Here is a 25,000-nt window from a genome sequence, read left to right as displayed (position 1 = left end):
CATAGCATATGTGTATATGTCTTTGGCGTTTATAGCTTAACTATCTAGATTCTAAGTAGCATGGAGGTTTTTTTTGGTACTCCACGTAGATCATAAACCCTTGAAGATAAAAATGAAATTGGTTGGGAAATGTAAACGCTAATATGCTTTTTATCCAGATAAAACGCAGCTCCATCGTTTACTTGCGTTTGTTTACAGGACCATCTTCACTGTTGCACCAACGGGCTGAAGCGGTCAATGGGGCGTATGTGTAATGGCCAACTTCTTAATTTTCTTATTTTTATACGTGGCCATATAAGAAAATGTTTTTCTCATCATTATTGCTATAGCATATGAACAAACATTGAAAAGAAAGTTTTTAAATTAAATTAAACTTGATTTATCTTCTGAAAGTAGGCCTACATTAAAGAACCACTAAAAGTCACAAGCACTGGACTAAATGTCATGCACTTTGTTTTAATCTTACTATTTAAAGATTCAATGGAAACGTTCAGTACAATCTGCGTAATTGTGGTACAGGTCGTGATGGATCACACTTTTAAGTACACCCCTATCCAGTAAAGCAAGAGGGCATATCGTGATATATATCGCTATCGTGATATAAAATAATCCATATCGTGATATATGTTTTTTTCCATATCGCCCAGCCCTAGTGTGTGTGTGTGTGTGTGTGTGTGTGTGTGTGCTTGTGTGTGTTTGTGTGTGTGTGTGTGTGTGTGTGTGTGTGTGTGTGTGTGTGTGTGTGTGTGTGAATGTGCATGTGTGCATGTGTGTGAGTGTCTGTGTCTGTGTGTCTGTGTGGTTAGTACCTGCAGCTGAGTGCAGGTTAGGAGTGCTCTGGACCCTCTTGATGGTTGAGAGGGTGAGAGACAGCGAAGTGCTTTTGCGAGTACGTCCTCCGCTATCTGGGAAAGCGCAGCAGCCAGCCACCGCAAAGCATACATGCATATATGTACACACACACACACACACACACACACACACACACACACACACACACACACACACACACACACACACACACACACACACACCCACCCACACACACACACACACACACCCACACACACACACACACACACACACACACACACAGATACAGGCACACACATACACACGCACGCACAAACACATCACAGACATACAGTCGTCCAGATGTGTGCATAGGCATACACACACATACACACACACACACACACACACACACACACACACACACACACACACACACACACACACACACACACACACACACACACACACACGTTCATACACATTCACAACGGGCACGAAAAAAGCAAAGCACATGCATTACTAAAGCAACATATCATCTGAAGCCCCCAGAAGGAGAGGACCACCCATTCACGATGAGTAGGACTGTTAACTGTCACTTAAACAGGCCTAGTGACTAGAAAGAAGACGTGGGAAGCCTTTTATTTTAGTGAATTCACAGCAACCTCCTACTCAATATGAACAGAGTCTTCAGGGCAAGCATGTTCTGCCTGTCTGATTACTGATGCAAGATAAATCACAATTCACACACACCACAAATCACCCAGCATGCAAAGCATTCAGTGCGCCCTGTTCTGTCATATTAATGTGGTTTATTACCGGGAGGCCATGATAAGTGAACCTTGCATCTGTCAAACACATTTCCCCCTAAATTGGAGCACTTAAAGAATGTTCTGAAGCACCGTGGTGCCTGCATCTGCAAATCACTCACGCTAAGTAAACAAATTTAAACCTGTACTGGCAGATGACAAGCAGAGCTGCTACAACTCACGTTAAACAGCATTTGCGGCACACACAACAAAAAAAGCTACTTCATGCACTTTTCAAAACCCGCCCGGGCTCATAGCCAGCTAAGGAACATTAAGAGAGCTTTCCTCAGTCTCTGTGCTTTTCAGTGTCACATTAGGTGCATGTATATGTGTAAATAATAGAAATTGATAGAGCGAGAGGGACGGAGGGAGAGAGAGGTTTTTTTGTACTGCAAAGTCAGGAAGGTCAAAATGTCTAAATAAAAGACTTGATGATACCGTGTGTATAAATGGATGTTCATATGTGATGCTGGAGACCCAAAATTGCAGTGAAAGGCTTGAAAATGTCTTGGGGTTGCTGGCTCAGTATCAGCCATGAGAGCTCTGGTCCAACCATCTTGGCCAACGTACCTGTGTTCATGGTGAAGTTCTCTCCTTACAGTTGGACCAAAGACACGAACACTTTCCTGAAAGAACAGAACAGAATAGAACAGAGATGTTTAGGTTAGTTGAAAAGAAACTATAAGAAGGTATATTCTCTTGAAATGAGAGGACAGGGGAGGCCCTATTTGGGGAAGCACCACACATTAATAATTCAACACTGAGCACAGGCTGAAAACCACATTGTCCCAGAAGAAACATGACTCTGTGGCAGGATGAAACAGCAGAATGTTTCTGGTCAATAAAATGTGAGTAATGGAATGGCAAAGCCCGGGGTGTGTGAAACCATAATGATTCGGCCACCAGGTTGGAATCCGGGAAAGTTCTGCTGCTGCCCCTTGTTTAGTTTCACTCTTCAATATCTGGTACTGATGGACCTCATAATCAATAACACAGTAAATCCTTAACCTGTATGTTTCAGCCCGGTAGGTTCAAAACAGTAGTTCAGCTCTGTCGACATTTGTTCTGAAGCAGTGGGCCAGACTCTCAGTTGAAACTGGCGATTATTGGCCAGGCCTAAGCTATCGTTGGTTCTAGCAATGGTTCTGATCTTTCAGTCTTGATACACTCAAGTATGCAGTTCAAAGCAGCAATTCAGTAACTCCTGACTCCAGAACACAACAATAGACTGCAGCACATATTTGAAGTTGACCCACATCAGTTGACATGATCTACTGCTGGTCAACTCTGGTCAGCTGAATCCAGTGTACAGGGGTACATTTAACTGTATGATTGTGCGTTCCATCTTTTGGTCTTCTACTACAGCTGCACTAATGAGCAGGGGTTTAAAACTGTTATGGCAAGTTCCCAAAATGGGTGGTAGGAGGACTGGGACCTGGGATAGGGATGGGAATTGAGAACCGGTTCTTGTTGAGAACTGGTTCCCAGTGTTTTGTTTAGACCGCAGCCAATATGGCGTCTAGGTAGAGGCATTTAAAAGTGTGGTTATATTTTATGCGAGAAGATGACCACAGTGCCACTTGCAATGCTTGCAAACCGTCTATTTCGTGAATTTACAGGAATGTCCCGTTTTTGAGGCGCTACGGAGTGACGACAAAGCAACAGCAGCGCGGCTAACATTAACGCTTCATCTGTTACTATCGAAGGTAAACTCCTCAAGACCCTGTCTACTGTGTTAGTACCATTTGTTTCATTGTGAAAACCAGCTTTCACTTTTTGTTTATGTGAGTTTTATTTTAAGTTCCAGGTGAATACAGTTTTTAAAAAAACAGCACGCTAATTGGCATGTTCAAATATGATCTAGCACAGCGGTTTTCAAACTTGTATATCATGAACCCCTTAAATGCCACAAAATTGACCAGAGAGGGATCCCCATTTTATAAGATTATTTTTCAGGTTCCCTCATCTGATAAGAGACTGATAAGGATCCCTAGGCTATGGGTCTCTTGACCCCACTTTGAAAGTTTGTTGACCTATTCTTTGTTATTTAAAATATGTCAATGTATACATACATACTATATGCTGTGCATCATCTTTCTAGAGAATATTATATAAAAAATAAACCCGTTTGTACTCTAATTGTTTTCCTTGGCCAGTGAGAATCTATAAGAGAATCGATAAGGAATCGGAAGGATAAGCAGAATCGAAAATGGAATCGGAATCATTAAAATCTTATCAATTCCCATTCCTAACCTGGGAGCTAACAAGTTTACCTGTCAGGTGCTGGGATGCTCTTTGGCAGAGGCGCAGGGTAGAAGGGAGGCTAAAAAACAATTACCTGCAACCCACACCTCATCAGGCCCCAATCCCCAGCCACTATGTAGAGCTCCGAACGCAATTATCCAGCAGCCATGCCTGCATTTAATATCACATCCATTAGCCGAGCCCTGGAGGGCAGCCAGAAAGGGAGAGCTCTCTGTCACTAATTATGAGGCAAGAGACTCTCCAGGGCAGCTATAAACTATACAGTGGAACATGGACGGCACTTACATGAGCATGGGGGGTCACTGTAATGTTGGAGAATTACAGGGGTCAAATAGATGATGGAGTGCAGGAAAAAGTATAGTTTGTTCTCCTTTTTTTGATATATAATCTAAAAATCCACGTTTCCACGTGAGGGACTGTGTGGAAGCACCGACTGCGATTGGCAGATGACAAGGATGAGGGGAACAGTGACTGATGTAGGTCTTAACTGTGCTTAAAGGTAGCTGTCTCTGTATGGGAGGGGGTCTAGGATAGCAGATGGAAATAGCCCTCGGAATAAAAATAATCAACGCTATTTGATTTACTGCAAATGTCAAGCTCGCTGACACTGAGTTTTGTGCCATGTACCCAGAGTTAAGCATAAGTCTTGGCACTGACGTGTGTGTGTGTGTGCCTATGTCTCTGTTTGTACTGTAAGTGAACGCGTGTGTGAAAGTGTCTGTATGTGGGTCTATGTGTCCTCATGTGATAACTGCATGTTCTGTAGGGATGATCTATCCAGCCCAATGACAGCTGCCTGTGATAATCTAGTCTGAAATGTATCGCAGTCGTGGCGCCAAGCTCTTAAAATGGGGCGAGTGATTAATATCAAACATGAGCTCAGCCTCACCAGGTGACTGTTGCTATGGCGTACAGCTAGGAAACTGCTACTGGGATGTCTGATGTGACTTCATTGGCATGGAAGGTTGAGGTTGGTGTGTGTGTGTGTGTGTGAGTGTGTGCGTGATGATGTGTATATGTGCGTGTTCGTGTAGGCGCACATGCATTCATGATATACCCAAGTGTGTGATTGTAGAGACACTGAGACACAATGTATACGACAGCACGTACACACACTGAACACAAACACAGATGGTGTCTGACATCAGTCAATGTCCTAACTCCTGTAAACGCCAACATAAACACACAGCAGAGTGGGAAACAGGACTCTAAAACAGTCCAAGCCACAGACCATCAAATTATGGCCATGAACTATTGACCATGTTTTAAAAAAAAAACGGTGCTGATATAAGCATAAGCACTCCGGGAACAGGACAGTGGTCTCATAGTGAAATTCTATCTTTATTTCTAAGAAATGACCATATAATCACCTCCTATTCAAGTTTTAGATGGATTGAGCATTGAATTAGGCCACATCCAGGTTATAGCTATACAGTATAGGCCATTCTATCTATTCTTATTGTGCGTGTGTGTGTATGTGAACACATGTGCATGTGTGAATGTATGTATGTGTGTGTGTGTGTGTGTGTGTGTGTGTGTGTGTGTGTGTGTGTGTGTGTGTTTGTGTGTGTGTGTGTGTGTGTGTGTGTGTGTGTGTGTGTGTGTGTGTGTGTGTGTGTGTGTGTGTGTGTGTGTGTGTGTGTGTGTGTGTGCATGCATGAGATCCTCGTCACTGGATTTGAGGGTTCGGGTAGACTATTGTCTCGCTATATTGTCGCAACAGTGTTTTATGGAAAAGGTTACATTTTGATAGATCTAACACCTGAACACCTTTTACAGTCTGCGAAAGTGCAAAGGTACAGTCCTTTACACTTTTTGACAAATTCAGCGAATTGCTCATCATGGTCTGCTAGCTCAGTGTTCAAATCTGGCTTTGTAAAAGGGAAACGAACATAGTGATTCGGATCGAGGCATAAACAAACCCAGCCAATCAACATGGTGCTTTAGTAGCACAGAGAAGAGGGCTGTAATGTGACTGATTGATGAACTCATACATCAGCCACCTTTCAGGAAACCAAAACCAAATAGCAGACCGCACCTTTAAGAAAAGACCCCTGACCCCTTTTACCCCGTCAAAGAGGGGTTACACTACATCTTTTGTTCATGTACTAGCTGGCAAGTGTTACATCACTATTAGAGATTTATTTTCAAACTAAACTACATTTGAATTCCATAAACTCATTTAAATCATTTGTCCGGGTAGCACTTGAATAGACTGCAGCAAAACCGCCTAATTAAATTTTGCATAAAAACTTGAAGTGGCGCTTTACAAAGCACCGTACTTCCTCAGCATGAAATTGCCACCCCAGCAGTATATTTCACGACACTTTGTAACAGTCACCCACCCCCAAACAATAAACAGACTACAGTATTCCATGGCAGATGACAAGTTGCCTGAAGGCAGATTGTTTAAAGAATGTAATCAATAAATTAATAACATAAGGAGCATGGTTGCCAAGAACGGGAATATCCATAGGTGAAATAAGAGTTATGCAGATATAATTTAGCACGCTCTACTTATTCAAGACAGACATAAGAAAAGAGAGAAATAATAAAAAAAGAGAGACAAAAAGAATATACTTAGTGAAGTATACATTTGTAGGATGTCTCTATCATTGCACCATAGAACCAGTGTTCTATCGAGACAAGTACATCTGGTAGGCTACCATTTAACGCTGTACGATTAGGAACACTGGTTCTTGAACAAACAATGCAGTTATCATCTAGAGGATATTCTCTGGTGACACTGATTTTTTTGCTTCATTATTTATCAGTGTGGGCTCAGCTCTCCACTGGGTCAAGTTCCAATTCTTTATAGCATTTCTGCAGTCGACTTGAGTTCCCTCAGAACAAACAACTTACTGGAAGGCGTTAGGGCTTCATTCAAGCATGTAATTATGACACCTGTATAAACCCCCAAGGCCATTATCCCTCTCAACATCTTACATACATCTGTTTTAAAAAGACACCCATTTATTTTACAGTAGATGAGTGAAACTGTAAGCAAGAGGCAGGGAGGGAGAGAGAGAAGGAGGTATAGAGTAACATCTGAGAGCGCTTGCTCTCTGAAAGCAGTCAAGCTGAAAAAGAAACGCGTTTGACACATGGTGTGACAACGCTGACGGCTAAACCATGACAGAACAAGCGAGGCCCAGAGGTTAGACCACTTCATCAGCACAGCAGCTGAGAATCCTTCTAGAATGTCATGAACAGCAAATGCTGATTGGCTGCCTGTATTCATAAGAAGCAATGGACTGGTTGGTGGCAAAGGCAACATTGGTGGGAAGGGCAATCACACTGTTGCAGTAAATGCCAGACCTCCCCAATGGTGGTTATGATGGTGTGAGAGAGAGAGAGAAAGAGAGAGAGAGAGGAGAGAGAGATACAGAGAGAAAGTGAAAGAAAGGCAAAGGATACATCCTCAGCAGACAGTTTTACAGTGGGCCTGTGCCTTCACGCTCCAGCGATGAAGAGTGAAACCTGTCATCGCCCAGCCGATTGACTTTTACCATGTGTGAGTGCAGGGGCGTCTCTACGGCTCTCAGAGGACCAGACAGACAGACAGAGCTCATTTTATTGGCACATCTTGACTAAACACCTACGCCTCCCGCTGACTGTCAGAGCCTGTCATCATAATCAGCATGATAAACTGCAATGGCATGACATGTCTGTGAGATTAACTTGTCTCAGAGCTACTGTGTTGCAGCAGGAAGAGTTCTGAGTGTCCATCTAATGATTTGACAGAGATACTTTTTTTCATTGTTGTTTACACACTGTTAGCTTCACTAGAACAGACATTAGGCTATGTTATTAGTTCCGTGAACATATGATTAAACCGGCCCTCCTACATCCACCCTGCCACCATTTCTCCCCAATAGAGAGGTGCTAATGAGAAACTGACTATAAATAAGAGTTGTGATAACACACCACTCACACTGCCATTCCTGTTCAACAGGGGGCGAAGCAGGTGACATCGGTAGTGCCCTACAGTCTAACATGGATTAGAACTCTCCCATGTCTTTGTACTCAGAACACACAAACACGTAGGTGATGTTAGGTGCATTGGGCCACTTTTTGGCCAATAGCCTGAGATGGTCTTAAACACAGTTGAAATGTGCATGGACATAACCACAAGGCCATTCAGGGACATTCAGAGTCAGCACACATACAGCCGCGGAAAAAATTAAGAGACCACTTCAAAATTATCAGTTTCTCTGGTTTTACTATTTATTGGTATGTGTTAAAGTAAAATGTACATTTTAGTTTTATTCTATAACCTACTGGCAACATTCCTACCAAATTTCAAATAAAAATATTGTCATTTAGATCATTTATTTGCAGAAAAATGACAATTGGTCAAAATAGCAAAATTGATGCAGTGTCTTCAGATCTCGAATAATGCAAAGAAAACAAGCTCATATTCATTTTTAAACTACACAATACTAATGCTTACACTTAGGAAGAGTTCAGAAATCAATATTTGGTGGAATAACCTTGATTTAAAATCACAACTTTCATGTGTCTTGGCATGCTCTCCACCAGTCTTTCACATTGCCGTTGGGTGACTTTATGCTACTCCTGGCGCAAGAATTCAAGCAGCTCGGCTTCTTTTCATGGCTTGTGACCATCCATCTTCCTCTTGATCACATTTCAGAGGTTTTTGATGGGATTCAGGTCTCGAAATTGGGCTGGCCATGACAGGGTCCTGATCTGGTGGTACTCCATCCACACCTTTACTGGCCTGGCTGTGTGGCATGGAGCATTGCCCTGCTGGAAAAAACACTTCTCAGAGTTGGGGAACATTGTCAGAGCAAAAGGAAGCAAGTTTTTCTTCCGGGACAACGTTGTACTTTGCCTGGCTGAGGTTTGTAAAAGACCATAAGGATTGAAAAAGCGGACTGGAGGTTCTTCTAAGTTCGTCTTCTCTGATGAGTCCGATTTCACAGTAGGTGCATGACTCTCTGGCTTGTAGGCCTCTCCAGGTCTCCATCTAACCATCAGACGACCATGTGTTGGGCAAAGCTGAAAATTGGACTCATCAGAGAAGACGAACTAGAAGACCCTCCAGTCCGCTTTTTTCAATCCTTATGGTCTTTTACAAACCTCAGCCAGGCAAAGTACAACGTTGTCCCGGAAGAAAAACTTGCTTCCTTTAGCTCTGACAATGTTCCCCAACTCTGAGAAATGTTTTTTCCAGCAGGGCAATGCTCCATGCCACACAGCCAGGCCAGTAAAGGTGTGGATGGAGTACCACCAGATCAGGACCCTGTCATGGCCAGCCCAATTTCGAGACCTGAATCCCATCAAAAACCTCTGAAATGTGATCAAGAGGAAGATGGATGGTCACAAGCCATGAAAAGAAGCCGAGCTGCTTGAATTCTTGCGCCAGGAGTAGCATAAAGTCACCCAACGGCAATGTGAAAGACTGGTGGAGAGCATGCCAAGACACATGAAAGTTGTGATTTTAAATCAAGGTTTTTCCACCAAATATTGATTTCTGAACTCTTCCTAAGTGTAAGCATTAGTATTGTGTAGTTTAAAAATGAATATGAGCTTGTTTTCTTTGCATTATTCGAGATCTGAAGACACTGCATCTTTTTTGCTATTTTGACCAATTGTCATTTTTCTGCAAATAAATTATCTAAATGACAATATTTTTATTTGAAATTTGGTAGGAATGTTGCCAGTAGGTTATAGAATAAAACAAAAATGTACATTTTACTTTAACACATACCAATAAATAGTAAAACCAGAGAAACTGATAATTTTGAAGTGGTCTCTTAATTTTTTCCGCGGCTGTATATAATTCTATGTTGAAAATGACGTGTTTTAGGCTCAAGAGCTGTTTATGTATTGGATGCCCCTTTATGAGACAACACAGTGCTTATCAGTTAAAATGTCTCATTACAATACAACTACACTTAATTAACATATTAAACGCATATGAAATGCATTTTTGAACCAATAGTAGCGTCCATCTATGCGTTGTGAATGTGAGAGGGCTAACTGCTTTTGGCATCCAGTATATGGGCACTTTAATTGTTTACATTTAGTCAAGAACAGTTTAAATAGATGAGCAGTGATTGGCTGTTGAATCTTGAGCTACAGTATGTAAATCCAACTTTATATGACCCATTTTACCTGATGGCCTAATGTCCCAGACTTCACTCCTACCTTACTCAAACTGCCAGGCCTGTCAATCAATCACATTTGCCCAACCATTAGCCGTTTCAAAAGTCATTATGCATTGAAAATTCGGAAAACTGTTTCTGACTAATGTGGAGGGACTGAGAATAAAGTTAATCTCTTCTCTACTTTCAGACTGAACTATAAAGAAAGTTTAGCAAAACACACACAAATGAAGAGACAGGGTCTAACATGAAAAAAAACTTTAAGCTCTTGACTTCCGATTCCATTCCTGTAAAGACCATACTGATGTTTACTAAATATCAGCACATCGTAATTCTATGATTTTAGGAATGTTGCTAGTTAGTCAGTTCATCCTCTTCGCGCTGGGTAGGTCATGAGGTAGGCCTCCACCAGAGCCTGCCATCGTGGTCTACCTGCAGAACATCTCTAGGTGACCCCAGGTCCATCCCTGCTTCTTCATTTCTTTCTCCACTGTCCTCATCCAAGTCTCCTTTGGCCTGCTTCCATTTCTCCAGCCGTCTGGAGTCCACCTGAAGGCTACCCTTGGCAGTGATGTTGGTGGAATATGCAGCGCATGTCCAATCCATCTCCATTGGTGCATCTGGACTTCTTGGGTGATACGTTGAGGATTCTCCTGAAACATCTGCTCTGGAAGACTTCCAGCTTGTGACTGATTGTTTTCACCAATTTCCACAATTCTCCGCCCATACAGTAGTGTGCTCAGAACATTGCTCTTGAGCAGCCTGATATTGGTGTTGGAGCTGATATTCCTTGCTCTCCAGGTGCTTCTCAGTGCTGAGAAAGCTTGGCTGGCTTTTGAAATCCTTACTCTGATCTCTTCTTCGGCATCTCCACCTGTGCTGATCTTCAGAACACAGAGTGAAGTGCTCTACATCCTCAATGGCTTCTGCAGTTCTCGTAAAGGCTGCTTGGATTTGTTGTTCATCTGGAGAGGCCTGCTTTTCCTGGCACTGATCTTCAGTCCAATCTGTTCTGCTGCACTGGCCATGGTGTTGGTCTTGGCTAGCATGTCCTGGTGTCAGTGTGAAAGCAGCACAACATCAATGCAAATGGTAAAGGTCCACTGTCTGTCCTGCTCATCACACGCACAGGCAAGAGCAGCCTCAGTCCAGTTAAAGTCACTAACAACTACAGTGGTACAAAATCATTAAATCTACTGATCGTAAATGCTGATCAATTTTGGGGAAAGAGGGGCCGTCAACTTGCTGAACTAAGCAATCGTTTAATGGACACAGTCTGAAACCCATCAATTTTCAAGCCTTTTAAACCACGGACCAATAACAGAACACTCACACTTGCTCTGCACTGCACATGGACATGAACACAATCAGCTTTAGTTCGAAAACAAGCTGGAAATTCTATTTTTCTCTTTGGTCTTCCTCCATTGCTCGGTGATCCCTCCAAAAAAGTAATGCGAAAGGCAGGCTTTGGATCCTGGTCTGTGCAACATGGCAGTTGTTGACATTAGATGTTACACAAGAACATGTTTTAAGAAAAATTATTTAATTTTAGAATTGAAACAGGTCACTGAAGCTGCCAAGTTTCACATCCACACGAAGCCCGACCCAACAACCAGTTGGAATTACAGAATGGGTCCCAAAGGAACTTGGGCGTCTGTACAGTATGTAGTGGTCATTTCAGCTCTTACATGTGAAACCTTAAAAACCTTAAAATGCTTTATCAACCGTTTATAAGACACATTTGTACCATAAGGTTGCTGTTGTAGAAAATACATACTTTTCAAACATGGCTAGTGTTCAGCATTTTGTGAATATGGTGGTCTACCAAGTATATAGCCAAAGGAAGCTGCCTGATACGACTTTTCTTTTCGCAGTTTTCTGAACTTTGCTATTATGGCAATGCTGTTTAGATATGTAATAAAAGAATGGAACACACATATCAAATAAATATTGATACAGGTGCTGAATTAAAATACGTAATCCAAAGATGAATGAATGTCGCACACTGTTCAACTTATTGGGCGCAGTGGGATATTTCAATAGGAACGCTGAGGTCATTCAATGTCTTGCACAGGTTTAATTACGCATGTCAGTGGGCCGCAGATCCCTATTGGCCTGTTAAAAGATGTGATGAGGCAGTGTGACACTGAAACAGATTTGGGACACCATTGCTTACCCTGAAATAAACAAACCCATGTACCAGGCCTATCTCACTTTCTCTCTTGCTCTCTCTCTCTCTCTGTCACACACTCCCAAATGCAAAGACACACACATGCACACTCTCACACTCACATTTGTCCACAGGCAAAGGAGGTGGGGGGTAAATCAAGAGGCTGGTCGCGCCCTGTCGTCGTCCCCTGATCGCCAGATTATGAGATCAAGTTTCCGGGGGACAGACCAGTGGCGACACAGCAGCTGTGTATGTGTATGTGTGTGTGAGAAAGAGAGATAGAGAAAGAGAGAGAGAGAGAGAGAATGTGAAAGAGAGTGCATTTGTGAATAAGTGTTTGAGTGTGTGAGTGTGTGTGTGTGTGTGTGTGTGTGTGTGTGTGTGTGTGTGTGTGTGTGTGTGTGTGTGTGTGTGTTGTGTGTGTGTGTGTGTGTTTGTGTGTGTATGTGTGTATGTGTGTATGCATGTGCATGTATGTGCCTACGCCTTTCTGGCACTGAGCACAGATGCATGTGTGAGGAAGTCTCTGCATCTTACCCCACTGTTTAATGGCCATGAGGGCAATCCCATCATGCACTGTGTCACTCTGCTCCTCAGAAGAAGAGCTGCTGAAGCTCAAAGCCCTATGACAGGCCAGGAGCCATGCCGGTGATGTTTTATTTCTCCACGCATCACTGCCAGGGTATGGCAGCGTTTGCCAATACCTGATGGATTCCAACGATACACAGTCACAAGCACACCAACAGACCCCAGCAATCCGTCAAGACAAGGAGGAGAAAGAGGGGAAGAGTACAGAAGAGGGAGGAAGGAGGAGAGTGGAGACAAGAAAAGGATAGAGAGTGATGAGAGGACAGAAGGGGGAGAGGAGGAATGGAGAAGGAAAAAATGCACATGTGCGAGTGAATAAAGGAGAGGGGAGGATGAGAGAAACAAATTTTTGGGTAACAAATGTTAGGGTACAGAATAACAACAGAGAGACAGGAAAGGAGTGTCTGAGAGCCAAAACTGACTTCCTGTGTCTCAAAATATGAACAGGACATGCATAAGTACACGCACACACACACACACACTTACAGAAATATACATACATGACCTTGTCCAGGCACGTCCAAACCCACCAAAACACACAGTGTATCTTTTCTTAGAACAGAGAAATTACTGCTGAATCTGCTGCTAGCTGCACATGCCCTTTCACACACACACACACACACACACACACACACACACACACACACACACACACACACACACACACACACACACACACACACACAAACACACATGTACACTTACACATATCACATATTAAACAGTTGCACATTATGCTCTGTTTTATCATGGCTCAGGTGTGTGTGTGTGTGTGTGTTGAAATGAATGCATGTTAGTAAATGTGTGTGTGCATGAATGTACGATGTATAATGTATATGCTGTAGTGTCCACTGGGACAGATCCTGCCTCCTCTCTTGGTGTCTTGCAGAGATAAACAAACATGCCAATGAAACCTGGTACCACTCATAAAAAATCCCAGCATGAGCTCCAACATTCAACACCACTCCTGAAACCCACTCCGCTCTGGGCGGGCTCTGCTCTCTGGCACATCACGCGCTGATTGGTGAATCCTTGAAACAGGAGCAATCAAAATGCAAGGTGACTGGATGAAGTTGAAATAAAAGTGTTCTTATTGGACCCAGTGCTTTTCTAAATTTAACCCCGACCCTTCTCATTTTCAGAGCCCTGGAGGCTCTCGTAAAAACCCAGCAGTGGTTTCCTGACACTAATACTCAAAAGACAGCGACCTCGTGTCACGCCGGGTGATATAACAGAACCCTTTATTTCCTCAAGCTCCTAAGACTTCCCATGAGTTAGAGTTTTACGGGACAGCTATTAAGTTCAAAATTAAACTTCATTACATATCTTACACACATTGTAAAGTGAGGCAGTCAGTATCCCTGGCTTGCCGTCTATGCCTGACTGCATGTGTTAGAGGGCACCGATACATGCTGTCCTAATATGAGTCTAGACAGCATCCCGGACATCCTTCAGTGAAACATCCACTCATCAATCAAGCATTAGCATGGCTGCATGAGGCCAAAGAAAGAAGCAGGGCCTCGTTAAGGATGCAGACATGACAGTGGCAGTGCATCAGTTTGAAGGCTGCTTTTATGGGTGTCATAGAGACGGTTTATGATCCATCGCTCGGGAGCAGATGCATCACTTAAAAGAAAGATGATCGTATGTTTGAGCACCTCTCCTCTCACTAAAGACCCCTAGCACCAGAGTACAAACACACACACACACAGAGAAACACATAGACATGTGCACACAACGCACACACACAGACTCCCACACCCATACTTCCGCTGGGAACTCCTTACAGTGAATGATAAATACGTTGGCTGACATGCCTGGTCTGCTAGTAAATCATATTTATAGGACACAAGTGGTGCCACTGAGCTTGGTGGAATTCAAACTCCCGAAATATATTTTTTGATGGAATTAAAAGGACCTGGTTATTGGTCCTTGTCAAGCTTCATCTTATTTATTTAAAGAGTGTCACAGTGACACATCTGACACAGGGAGGGAAACAGGGAGGGAAAACCCTGAAAAATAAATCTGATCATATCCCAAAGACTGGTCAGTGTGACCTGTTTTTCTTTGTTTAATCACTCTGTAAAATCTCTCGTCGACCAAACCACTTTAACGACCAGCCCAGCAAGCCCAGACCAGAGATGAGCATACGTCTCCATATTTCTCAAACCACAAAAACTATGCTGTTTTTGCCCTCTCTCTCTCTATTATCTCTGGTTCGCTTCCCTTCTCGTTTGCCTTGTGGAAGTCTTGACGTGCTTCGACTCTCCATCTGGGCCGCTGATTTCCCGGGGCGGCAGCGCTGGTGGTTTATCCTTTAAATGTAATTTGCCGACCGACGGAAGCCTCTTGGCCCCGCGTGTAATTACTGTCGTTGGGGCCCCTCAGTGAGACGAGGGCCCATTTACTGACTAACCCAAGCCACAGAGAGGCCACTCCAAATTCCCCACAAAGATTCATTAGTGGACCCAACTACCCTCAGGGAAACACAAAGAAGTCCCAATGGTCAGACCACACTGTGGCGTTTGCGATCTGTGATGTGTGTTGTGTGTGTGTGTGTGTGTGTGTGTGTGTGTGTTGGGGGGGGGGGGTAGAGATTTAAACAGGATAAGTCAAATGAAGCCATTGCATGGAGGTCACTTTGTTGGTCTGTGTGAGGAGAGTGATAAGTTCCGTAATATGGAATAGACAGCAGTTACGTGCAAAACTCAAACACACACACACACACTCTCACACACACACACACACACACACACACAGTGAAATGGAGACCTAGCGAGGGAGTGAAAGCAACAGCAACAGCAAAACAACAACAAACAGAAATGGTCCCAAAGCCGATGTCCTGCAGGAGCCGAGTGGCACAGGAGGCTCTCCTCAGCAGAAGCCCCCCCACACACACACACACGGCCCCAGTCAGCCAGCCCAACACACACACACACAAACACACAAACTCCCCCCCCCCCCCCCCACACACACACACACAGTGCTGTTTTAGGATGGTAGGGCTTTATTGGAGAGGCTGTGTGTGAGAGTGCAGCAGCACAGCAGTGCAGAGCCACCAAACTATGTGTCAGTGCATGCAAGAGACAAGTTCCTCGCTCCCTCGTTCTCCCTCTTCCAGACATGAATGTTTGTCTCCCAGTGTTTTTTTAATTCTAAATCAACTAGATTTATTCACGCCACCCCCTCTGTTTCTGTCTTTCCCAGACTTGTTCATTCTTTCCCTTCAAATTTCTCTCTCTCTACATCAAGTTATCCCGGTCTTGTTTAATATTTCCCCCTTGACAGAATCAGACAGGAGACCTTACAGCATGTCAAACCAAATCTTCCGAAACCTGAAAAGCAGTGCTTTTGGATGACAGTGGTTTGGAATGGATAGCTCGCACGCATACGCTCATATCAAAAGCCATTCTTTTCTGTCAGAACAACTTTACTCTGCTTTCTCTGGGTTCTGTAACTGACATGAGATGTAAACTGTATGCCATGGCTCAGAGCAGCAGTGCGTGGACTAAATGGAGATCGCTCGTTCAGTATAATTTTCACATAATGACCCAAAGACACATGTGACTTTGTTTGAGACCTAATTCCTTCTCTGAGACTGGGAGTGCCTAAAACTACAGTAGCTTACATATTTAGAGCATACGCACGCATATGGCTGCATGTCAAAAAAACACATATTTGTGTATGTAGAACTCTAAGTATAAGTACTTCTACTGAGACAAGCAGCCAAGCCCCCCACACACACACACACAAACACACACACACAGCAGCAGTAAAGAGCAGGGTTAACTCTGCAGAAGGCCTGTTCTTCAAAGGTCGTGACTGCCCAAGGCCGGTCGAGTGCCTAATACACACACACACACGCACACACACACAAGCGCAAACACACACACACACACGCACGCACGCACACACACACACACACACACACACACACACACACACACACACACACACACACACACACACACACACACACACACACACACACACACACACACACACACACACACACACACACACACACACACACACACACACACACACACAGATACAGAAGCAGTATTCCTAGAGAAGTCCCCCCCCAACACACAGATACACACAGATACAAATATTGCATATAGGTTTGTGCTTACATGAACTGATGCACAAATGCAGATACAAAAACACAAACAACTTACACTACATAGCACGGGCACACACTCAGACTCATGCACACACACACACACACACACACACACACACACACACACACACACACACAAACACACACCCACACACACACACACACTGGCGCTCCTTCAAAGGTTACGCCTGCACACTCTGCCACTTCAGAGGCCCGCTTACAGGTTGCCACCAGGTCCATCGTCACTCCAGCTCCTATTTTAGGATCCCGCCTGGAAAGAGGCTCACTTGATAACACCACTTAAGGTATGGCCTTTTCCAGCCGCCGAGATAACGTTACACCTATCTGTACTTACGTGCTTCAATTTTTGATAAGTGTGAAGCATTTCTGGAGAGGATATTTTGGGGAGGTGAGGCACCTCAGTGAAGACCTTTCAGTGTGGAGAGTGGTGGCATAACATGAGGCTATTTTCCCAGTCTAGTGGTTCAACGAATCTCAGTAAATTTATAATATTCTCACGCCAAAGCTGTTGATGTAAAATGGTGTGGTATTTAAGGAAAGAGAAGACACAGGACAAAAATAACCTTACATTTGGGTGTGCTTCTTAAGCCATGCTGTCCCTCAACTCAGTGCAACTGCACCGTCTCTCCCTCAAAGCGGCCTAAGAATTCCGCCGGTCCTGTGTTCCAAGATAAACCCCTGGATGAGACGCGGCCTGACCTCAGCACGCCCCCCCCGCTGTGGCTCAGTGGATGGGCCCGACGTCCCAGCCCATGGTTCCAGAAAAGCCTAGATCAGTTTCCCCCACTCCGGCTTCCTTTCCCTGAGCTGGCTGGGCCGAAGCCCAGGTATTTATAGGGGGGCATTTTTGTGGGAAGTCGGTTGACCCCCGCTCAGAGAGCAGCGGGGCAGATGGGAACACAAGTACCAGTGCCATGGTATCCATTTAACATCACGGAGTACGTGGATCATCACATCTCGGATTTTTTTTGTTTTATTCCAAATTTGTTGTGCCACTTCAGCCTCTCTAGGATGAAAAAAACAAGGCAATAAAACACCATAAATACCCTCTTTGCTGTGCTGTGCAGTGCTATGTCAAAATAGCCACTGGTGTTGGTGGTGTGACAACTTTACTACTTGTCCAGGGAAGACAGACATCAGAGGTTTCTTGTGTGGATGCGGTATGTGGGTAAAGCACTGACCAGCAGTCAAGGGTTTAATTATAAGTTCATGCGTATGTGTACAGGGCAACTTTAGCTAGAATCCACAACTACTTTTGCTCCTTTACTCCTGCTTCAGCTCCACGTTGGTTGTTGTTTCTTCTGCACATGTACTAATATCTACTACTTCATCGCTATCCTCATCCCCATCAGATACCCCTCCCCATCAGTTCTTCCTTCCCCATCAGTTCCCCCTTCCCTATAAGTTCACCCCTCCCCATCAGTTCCCCCCCTCCCCATCAGTTACCCCTCCCCATCAGTCCCCCCCCATAAGTTCCCCCCCATCAGTCCCCCCCCCCCATCAGTTCCCCCCTCCCCATCAGTTCCCCATCAGTTACCCCCTCCCCATTAGTCCCCCCCATCAGTTACCCTCTCCCCATACGTTAACCCTCCCCATCAGTTACCCCCTCCCCATACGTTAACCCTCCCCATCAGTTACCCCTTCCCCATCAGTTCCCTCCTCCCCATCAGTTCCCCCTTCCTCATCAGTTCCCTCCTCCCCATCAGTTCCCCCTTCCTCATCAGTTCCCCCTCCCCATCAGTTCCCCATCAGTTACCCCCTCCCCATCAGTTACCCCCTCGTCATCAGTTACTCCTACCCATCAGTTCCCCATCAGTTCCCCATCAGTTATCCCTACCGATCAGTTCCCCTCCTCAGGTGGCGTCCACTGGATCAGCACCAACAGGGTAACAGTTTGCTCTGTGGGTACAGCAAGAGTGAGTGAGAGTGAGAGTGAGAGTGAGAGTGAGAGTGAGAGTGAGAGTGAGAGTGAGAGTGAGAGTGAGAGTGAGAGTGAGAGTGAGAGTGAGAGTGAGTGTGAGACTGAGACTGAGACTGAGACTGAGACTGAGACTGAGACTGAGACTGAGACTGAGACTGAGACTGAGAGATGGCTGGTGTGGTGCCACCCCTAGCAGCGAAATATCAACATGCCAACCTATACCACTCTCTTAAAACCATGCCATATCACAGACTATGTGTTTAGAACCAAAGCTTAACTCCTTCTTAAAGGACAGATGGCGAGCGTGAGGGGATGAGATTATCAGGAAATAAATGAAAAGTAAAATAAAACTGCAGGATGTAAAGAAACAAAGAGAACAAAAACAAACACATCACACGGAGCCAAACAACAAAGACAAAGATGCACATCTCAGCAAAATAGCAAACAGGGAAAGAGCAGAAAGACCGAGAGGGAGCCAACAGGCTGGAGAGAGACACAACAAGGGGCTTCTGTGAGCAAGCCCTCTTATATAAGCCCACAAGTTCCTTTAGGGACAAGCACATTGGTGGGGGAAGAGAACAAACTATTTCTCAATGTTTCCGCTGTGGTCATGAAACACTTGCCATGACCTATATGGATAATTAATACTCAGTGCTAATTGGTGGTAATTACCACAGCCCATTCTACCGCAAAAAGGCCCACACAATGTTGGCAGAGGAGAAGTAGCTTGCTTCTGTAGAGAACACAACACCCCATTCAAAGTCCAGTCACTCTTAATAGCGGTCAGCTGGAGGAATCTGCTGTGGACGCAGGGATCTTCATTAACTTTGTATGTGTTATAATGGACCTTTAGTGGAAAACAAAAGTATCTGCTGTACAACTGATTGCACCAATGGACATTTACCATCATGAGGAAATCGATGGTGAGGTTAATATGGAAAGAGAGCTGAAAATGGACGGAGGATGACAGGGAGAGCTGCTTCTAGAAATACAGTCACAATATAGAGAGAGGGAATGGTTGAGCGATAGAAAGAAAGAAAGAAGGAGAGAGAGAGAGATAGAAAGTCTGAGCAAGAGAGCGAGAACTATGGGAAACTTTAAAGGTGGCCAAAGAATTTCACTTTATAATGGGGTTGCCATGGTGCTGATGTGCTACTGGTTCAGGGGTCTGACCCCGCATGACTGGACGAGATGTTCATGTCCTCACGGGAACTAAACAACAATTACACTGTGCTTCACTTCCCAATATGGAAAAATCAAAGCCCTGGTCACAGCACAGCTAGACACAACATTATTATCTCCGTCCACGTGACTGGATGTTTGCTCTAGCTCTATATTAACACTTGTTTGTTTTCTGTGCTCTTGTATCCTCTTGTGTCTGTCTCATGTACTGTCTGTCTATCTATCTACCTACCCATTCACCTGCTCATTTATCCATTAATTCATCCATTCATACACATTCAACATATAGCCAACCTGTACTGCAAATCCCTTTGCAGTATTGCTTTTGTCCCAGACTGGAAAACCGATGAGATTTACCTGATACTCATCCTTTGCCTGCCTCTTATTGTCTGCTTCTTTCTCTGTTTTTTCTCTCTCCCTCTATTTCATCTTCCCTGTAAGCACATTCATCTGCATTCTCCTGGACACTCTCCTCTCTGCCCTATTATCTCTCCTGCTCTATAGCTGTCACTAGCAGAGAATTGTCATGGCGTCACTAGAATCCTCAATCTCCTTTCTACCACAGACCTCTCCCTCTGTACTTCTTTCCGTCTGTCACTCTTCACTCTCTCTCCTGTATTTCTATACGTTGTCCCCGTCCCACCTTAATACTGTCTGAATGTTTAATAGCCCTTGTGTCATCAACATTTCACTCGGAGGGGACATATTGCCATTCTCCTGAAGACCTGTTTCTTTTTTCAACCATCTCCCTCTGTCTATCTGCTTCTATCTATCTCTATGCCTGTCTCTCTGTCCCTGTCTATGCTGCCCACTCTCTGTGCCTGTCTCTGTATGTGTGTGTCTGTGGCCAGCAGACGGTCTCTTGTCATCAGCAGTATTTCAATCTTCCACCGGCCTGTCCGCACGCCATCACTTACTCCCTGTTCCTCTCGGCCAGTAAATATGCCAATCACCAGGTGTGATTTCATCTGTGAAGGCAGGGGGCACTGGAGAGATACGAGAGGGGTATGGCAGTTCACTCTTTACTTACAGATGTTACCACACCTTATTTTAAGTTGCTAATGCAAGCAGGGGCGGAGATCCCATTTCATTGTAGGGGGGGGACAATACATGGTAACATTTTAGAGAGTAATTCCGGTTGGGGGGCAACTGCTAAATACAGAATTCTCTAATCACATTTACAAACAGAAATTCGTAGTGATTTTTGAATATCTAAAAAACATCAAATGCACTTACACGAAATACCTACTCACAGACAAATAATGTCCAAAGTTCAAGAGAACTTGATGCTCAAAATAGGTTCCAAAACAGCTTAAGGACGCCTAAACAAGGAATCAAACTAGCAACCTTCTGATTACTATACGGCCTCTCTACCTACTGTACCACTGTCGCCTCATGCCATTTATACCAGCATTGTTGATGGACCGCAGGAAAAAATAACATTACTTTACCTTCAGTTAATTTAACTAATCAGGAGTGGCACAGAGATGTAGACCTAGGTTTATTAACTTGCATTAACCTGCCCCTAACCGAACAGTGTCCTAACTGTCTAGCTAGCTATCGTAACAGTGTTAATTACCGGCATGCGTGTCGTTATTAAAACGTTCACGGTGTCATGTCAATCCATTTTTAAACTGATGTATACTTGTGCATATCGATTGGAACTTCGTAAATCAAGTTTAGAAAAACGTCTTCTTTACATGTTCTTACTGCGTTCGAGAATGAGGTAACTCTCATATCGATTTACATATCGTGTATCATAGCGGGAGTGACAGGGAAGAGAGGAGGAAATCTAACAACCTGTCTGTGTACTGGGCAGATTGACTGAAAACACCGATGCTATGTTCCGTTTCTATACCTCCATGAGTATACTTATACGCAGTACACAGTACACACTTACTAGGTACGCATATTCTCAGCAGGTGAGTGTTGTTCCAAATCTAATACTCCGTGGTGCACGGAAATGAACTACAGTCCCGGGTGGGGGGATAGCCAGCTGCTTAGCATAACTGCCATTCAGAACCAATGGTAATGCTACCAAGCTAGGCTAGCTAGGTATGCTAACTGTCGGTATACATCGTTAAAAACCACTCATGTCACTGGCTTTAATTTGAGAATGGCATGTTAGTAGTACATTTAATATCAGTACAGTTGTTTAATTACTGCAGATATTGACATTTACGGTCTGTAGCCTTGTGGTGTACTGACTCTGCTATCGTAGCCACCGTAGCCATTATGTCCGCCATTGATTTTGAAATAAAACGAAAAGCTCTGCCTGGCTCCGTCTCTTCCGCTACGTAGACAAGATGGCGGCCGTTGAGAATGGAAAGTGTACCCTGGTTCCACACTCAAAGTTTTGTCCGTTATGAGTACACATACGGGTCCTTTGGGTATACTTCCTTTCGCCGCAATCGAAAACGGACCACCCTACATACTCAAACTAAGGATGGTAGGTACGGAGGGTATGGATAACGGAACAGAGCCCGAGCTGTCGGTAGCCCTGCCCATTGGAAACAGCATGTGAACTAAACCACTTTGAGGAATAGGGGGATCATGATTTTTTTCAACACTTAAAAAGCACATTGTTTTTCGTTTATAATAAGCACTGCTTGTGTCGTGCGTTTATTTCATATTACTATATAAAAAGAAAACATTTTTTTTTTTGAGAGTCCCCCCGTCCCCCCCGGGATCTCCGCCTATGAATGCAAGCAACTCAGTTTGGTTCTTCTGTTTAAAATGGGACATCCATTTGACTGAGGAGGTCTGGGACATGAGCAGTGCTACTGTGTAGTTATGCACAGGGAGACATGAGGCAGTACAGAATACACTGGCATGACAGGTTATGGATTTGTGTGTGGGGGCATTTGTCGCCGAAGAGACACAGGGGGGGTTGCTATAGCTGCCACCTTCTCTGGAACATTCTGTGAAGACACAGTCATGGAGTGCAATTCTACCCCCTCCCCAGAAGACGAGGAGTGAGAAACAGCGCCAGAGACAGAAGCCATATTTCAACTCAGCAACTCCCCTGACCCTGGAAAATTCTGCATCGGAATGGGTCTCAGGAACCTTTTAAGTAAGGCTGACATTTTCCGCTGCCCATAAAAAGATGAACTTGAGGAGGAGATGGTGGTGGCAGTGCGGCAGGGGGGGTGAATTAAGATGTTTGAGAGAAGGGTGAGCTCTTCACTTGAATCTTTAAAGTAACATCTTTATGAAAATATTTTCTCCCAAAGTCAGGGGCGTGAAGTTCTTTCTGATTATTATAGTTTAGGTCTGTCTCCATGGAACACGACCCCATTGAGGGAGGAGAGGCAAAAAGGTCACAACCTTTTGGAGCTGTTCACATGACATATAACTTATGCTGCTTGAGCAGGCAGTCCCATCCTAAGTCTCAGCTCAGCACAGGACAGCACAGCACAGCACAGCACAGCACAGCACAGCACAGCACAGCACAGCACAGCAATGCACAGCACAGCAATGCACAGCACAGCATAGCAAGTCATTTCACATAGACATACCCCCAAAGCTCTCAGTGCACACACCAAACCCTACCCAAAAAAAAACAACATAGCCCCAGCCTAGCCTTTTCCCTGTTGATTGGCATTTACACTGGGGTGACATTTGTGTTTCTTGCTAATTGTAACAACAACCAAAGCAGTGGAAGAGAGTGGATTAAAAGTGTACAGTTATCCTCCACATCAAGTGGCTTGGACTCAGTTGCCCTGACGGAAACCGTCTCTCTCCAGTGAAGTGCTGCAGAGTAAAGAGTTGAAGAGGAGAACACAGCTGCTCCACGAGGCACTGAAGAACTAGGCAGAGCAACAGCACCCTGAGGGCTCTGAGCTGCAGCTGAGATCCCAGTGTCACTCGGGCCCGTCTGACCCGCCACCGGATGAGATTTCACCCCGGGATGCCTGGCGTGACAGCAGGGGAGGACGAGAAGAGTGAGGAGGAAGAGCTTCTAAATATACAGCCTCAGGACAAGCCCTTTCCCCTCTACGAGGCAGAAAGAACTCTATCAGCGGGAGATGAGAACATGAGAATGATGAGAATGGGTGAGCCTCCTGACTAGTAAATTAAGACACCCCGGCTCTGCTTGTAAAAGGTTCACCGTGGACTTACTTTTGTCACCCTTGGGGTTAAAGTTCATACAAAGGTCCTTAGTAAAAAAAGGTGACAAAAAGGTCATAAAACATTTTTATGGGCCATAACCCTTGGTGGGTTTGTGTCTCTCTGTTTGTGTACCCATTCTGCTCATTGAGTCCAAACCCATTGAGTGATCAGAGCCAACTGTCTGGACACAGGACGATCCCTGGTAACAAAGTCTTGGGCTGGATTGATGAGTTTTTGCACTCCATCCCTGACTATCTAAAGAGGGAACAAAGTGCAGGAGATGAAACTTTAAAGAGGCTCTCAGGTCATTTACACCCATTTACTCTCTGGCTGTCTGGGCTGTGGAGAACCGAGAGAGAACCAAGAGAGAACACGAGTGATTCAGCTGCCTCGCCAATGGATTCCTCACCCCCTGCAGCGCCAGTGGAGTGGAAGACATGACAAACCACACAGTCTTGCCCTGTCACAACTGCTCCCACTGAGATCCGTGTGTTTGTGTGTGTGTGTGTGTGTGTGTGTATGTGTGTGTGTGTGTGTGTGTGTGTGTGTGTGTGTGTGTGTGTGTGTGTGTGTGTGTGTGTGCAAACCAGGAGTGTGTGGTGTGCATTTATGTTTCTGTGGACAATGTGTGCCGAGTTTCGCATTCCTGCACAGACTGGTAACCCGAGAGTGTTGGTCTTGTTTTGTGTGTGAACATGTTTGTGTGTGTTGTGTAATGGTTGCGTGTGTGTGTGTGTGTGAGAGAGAGTTTGTGTGAGAGCGTGTGTCTACTCCTCTCCAGGAGAGAGTCCCTGCAGAGCGACCCTTTGTGCTCTTTGTCCCTGGGTCGGCCCGGCTGCTTTCACTGAGCCGCACAAACAGCAGCGGAATGAGGAAGAGGAG

General features: G+C 44.6%; 1 protein-coding gene across 3 annotated transcripts in view; it reads right to left on the bottom strand.

Annotated features, from left to right (window-relative positions):
* Nucleotides 1–25,000, bottom strand: part of sorbs2a (sorbin and SH3 domain containing 2a) — a 75,434-nt gene that overhangs the window by 39,666 nt on the left and 10,768 nt on the right. For 2 of the 3 annotated variants that reach the window (XM_080836689.1, XM_080836691.1), the window contains one exon: nt 2,172–2,227. In XM_080836689.1, coding sequence (XP_080692815.1) covers nt 2,172–2,181 — 10 coding nt within the window. In that variant the 5' untranslated portion in view covers nt 2,182–2,227. Of the gene's footprint in view, nt 1–2,171; nt 2,228–18,739; nt 18,802–25,000 lie in introns of all 3 variants that reach the window. The other variant, XM_080836690.1, reaches the window with a different exon arrangement.

This window comes from Sprattus sprattus, assembly GCF_963457725.1.
Source record: "Sprattus sprattus genome assembly, chromosome: 4".
Classification (NCBI taxonomy): Eukaryota; Metazoa; Chordata; class Actinopteri; order Clupeiformes; family Clupeidae; genus Sprattus; species Sprattus sprattus.
The sequence above is the reverse complement of the archived record's forward strand: the minus strand, read 5'-3'. Positions and strand labels throughout refer to the sequence as shown.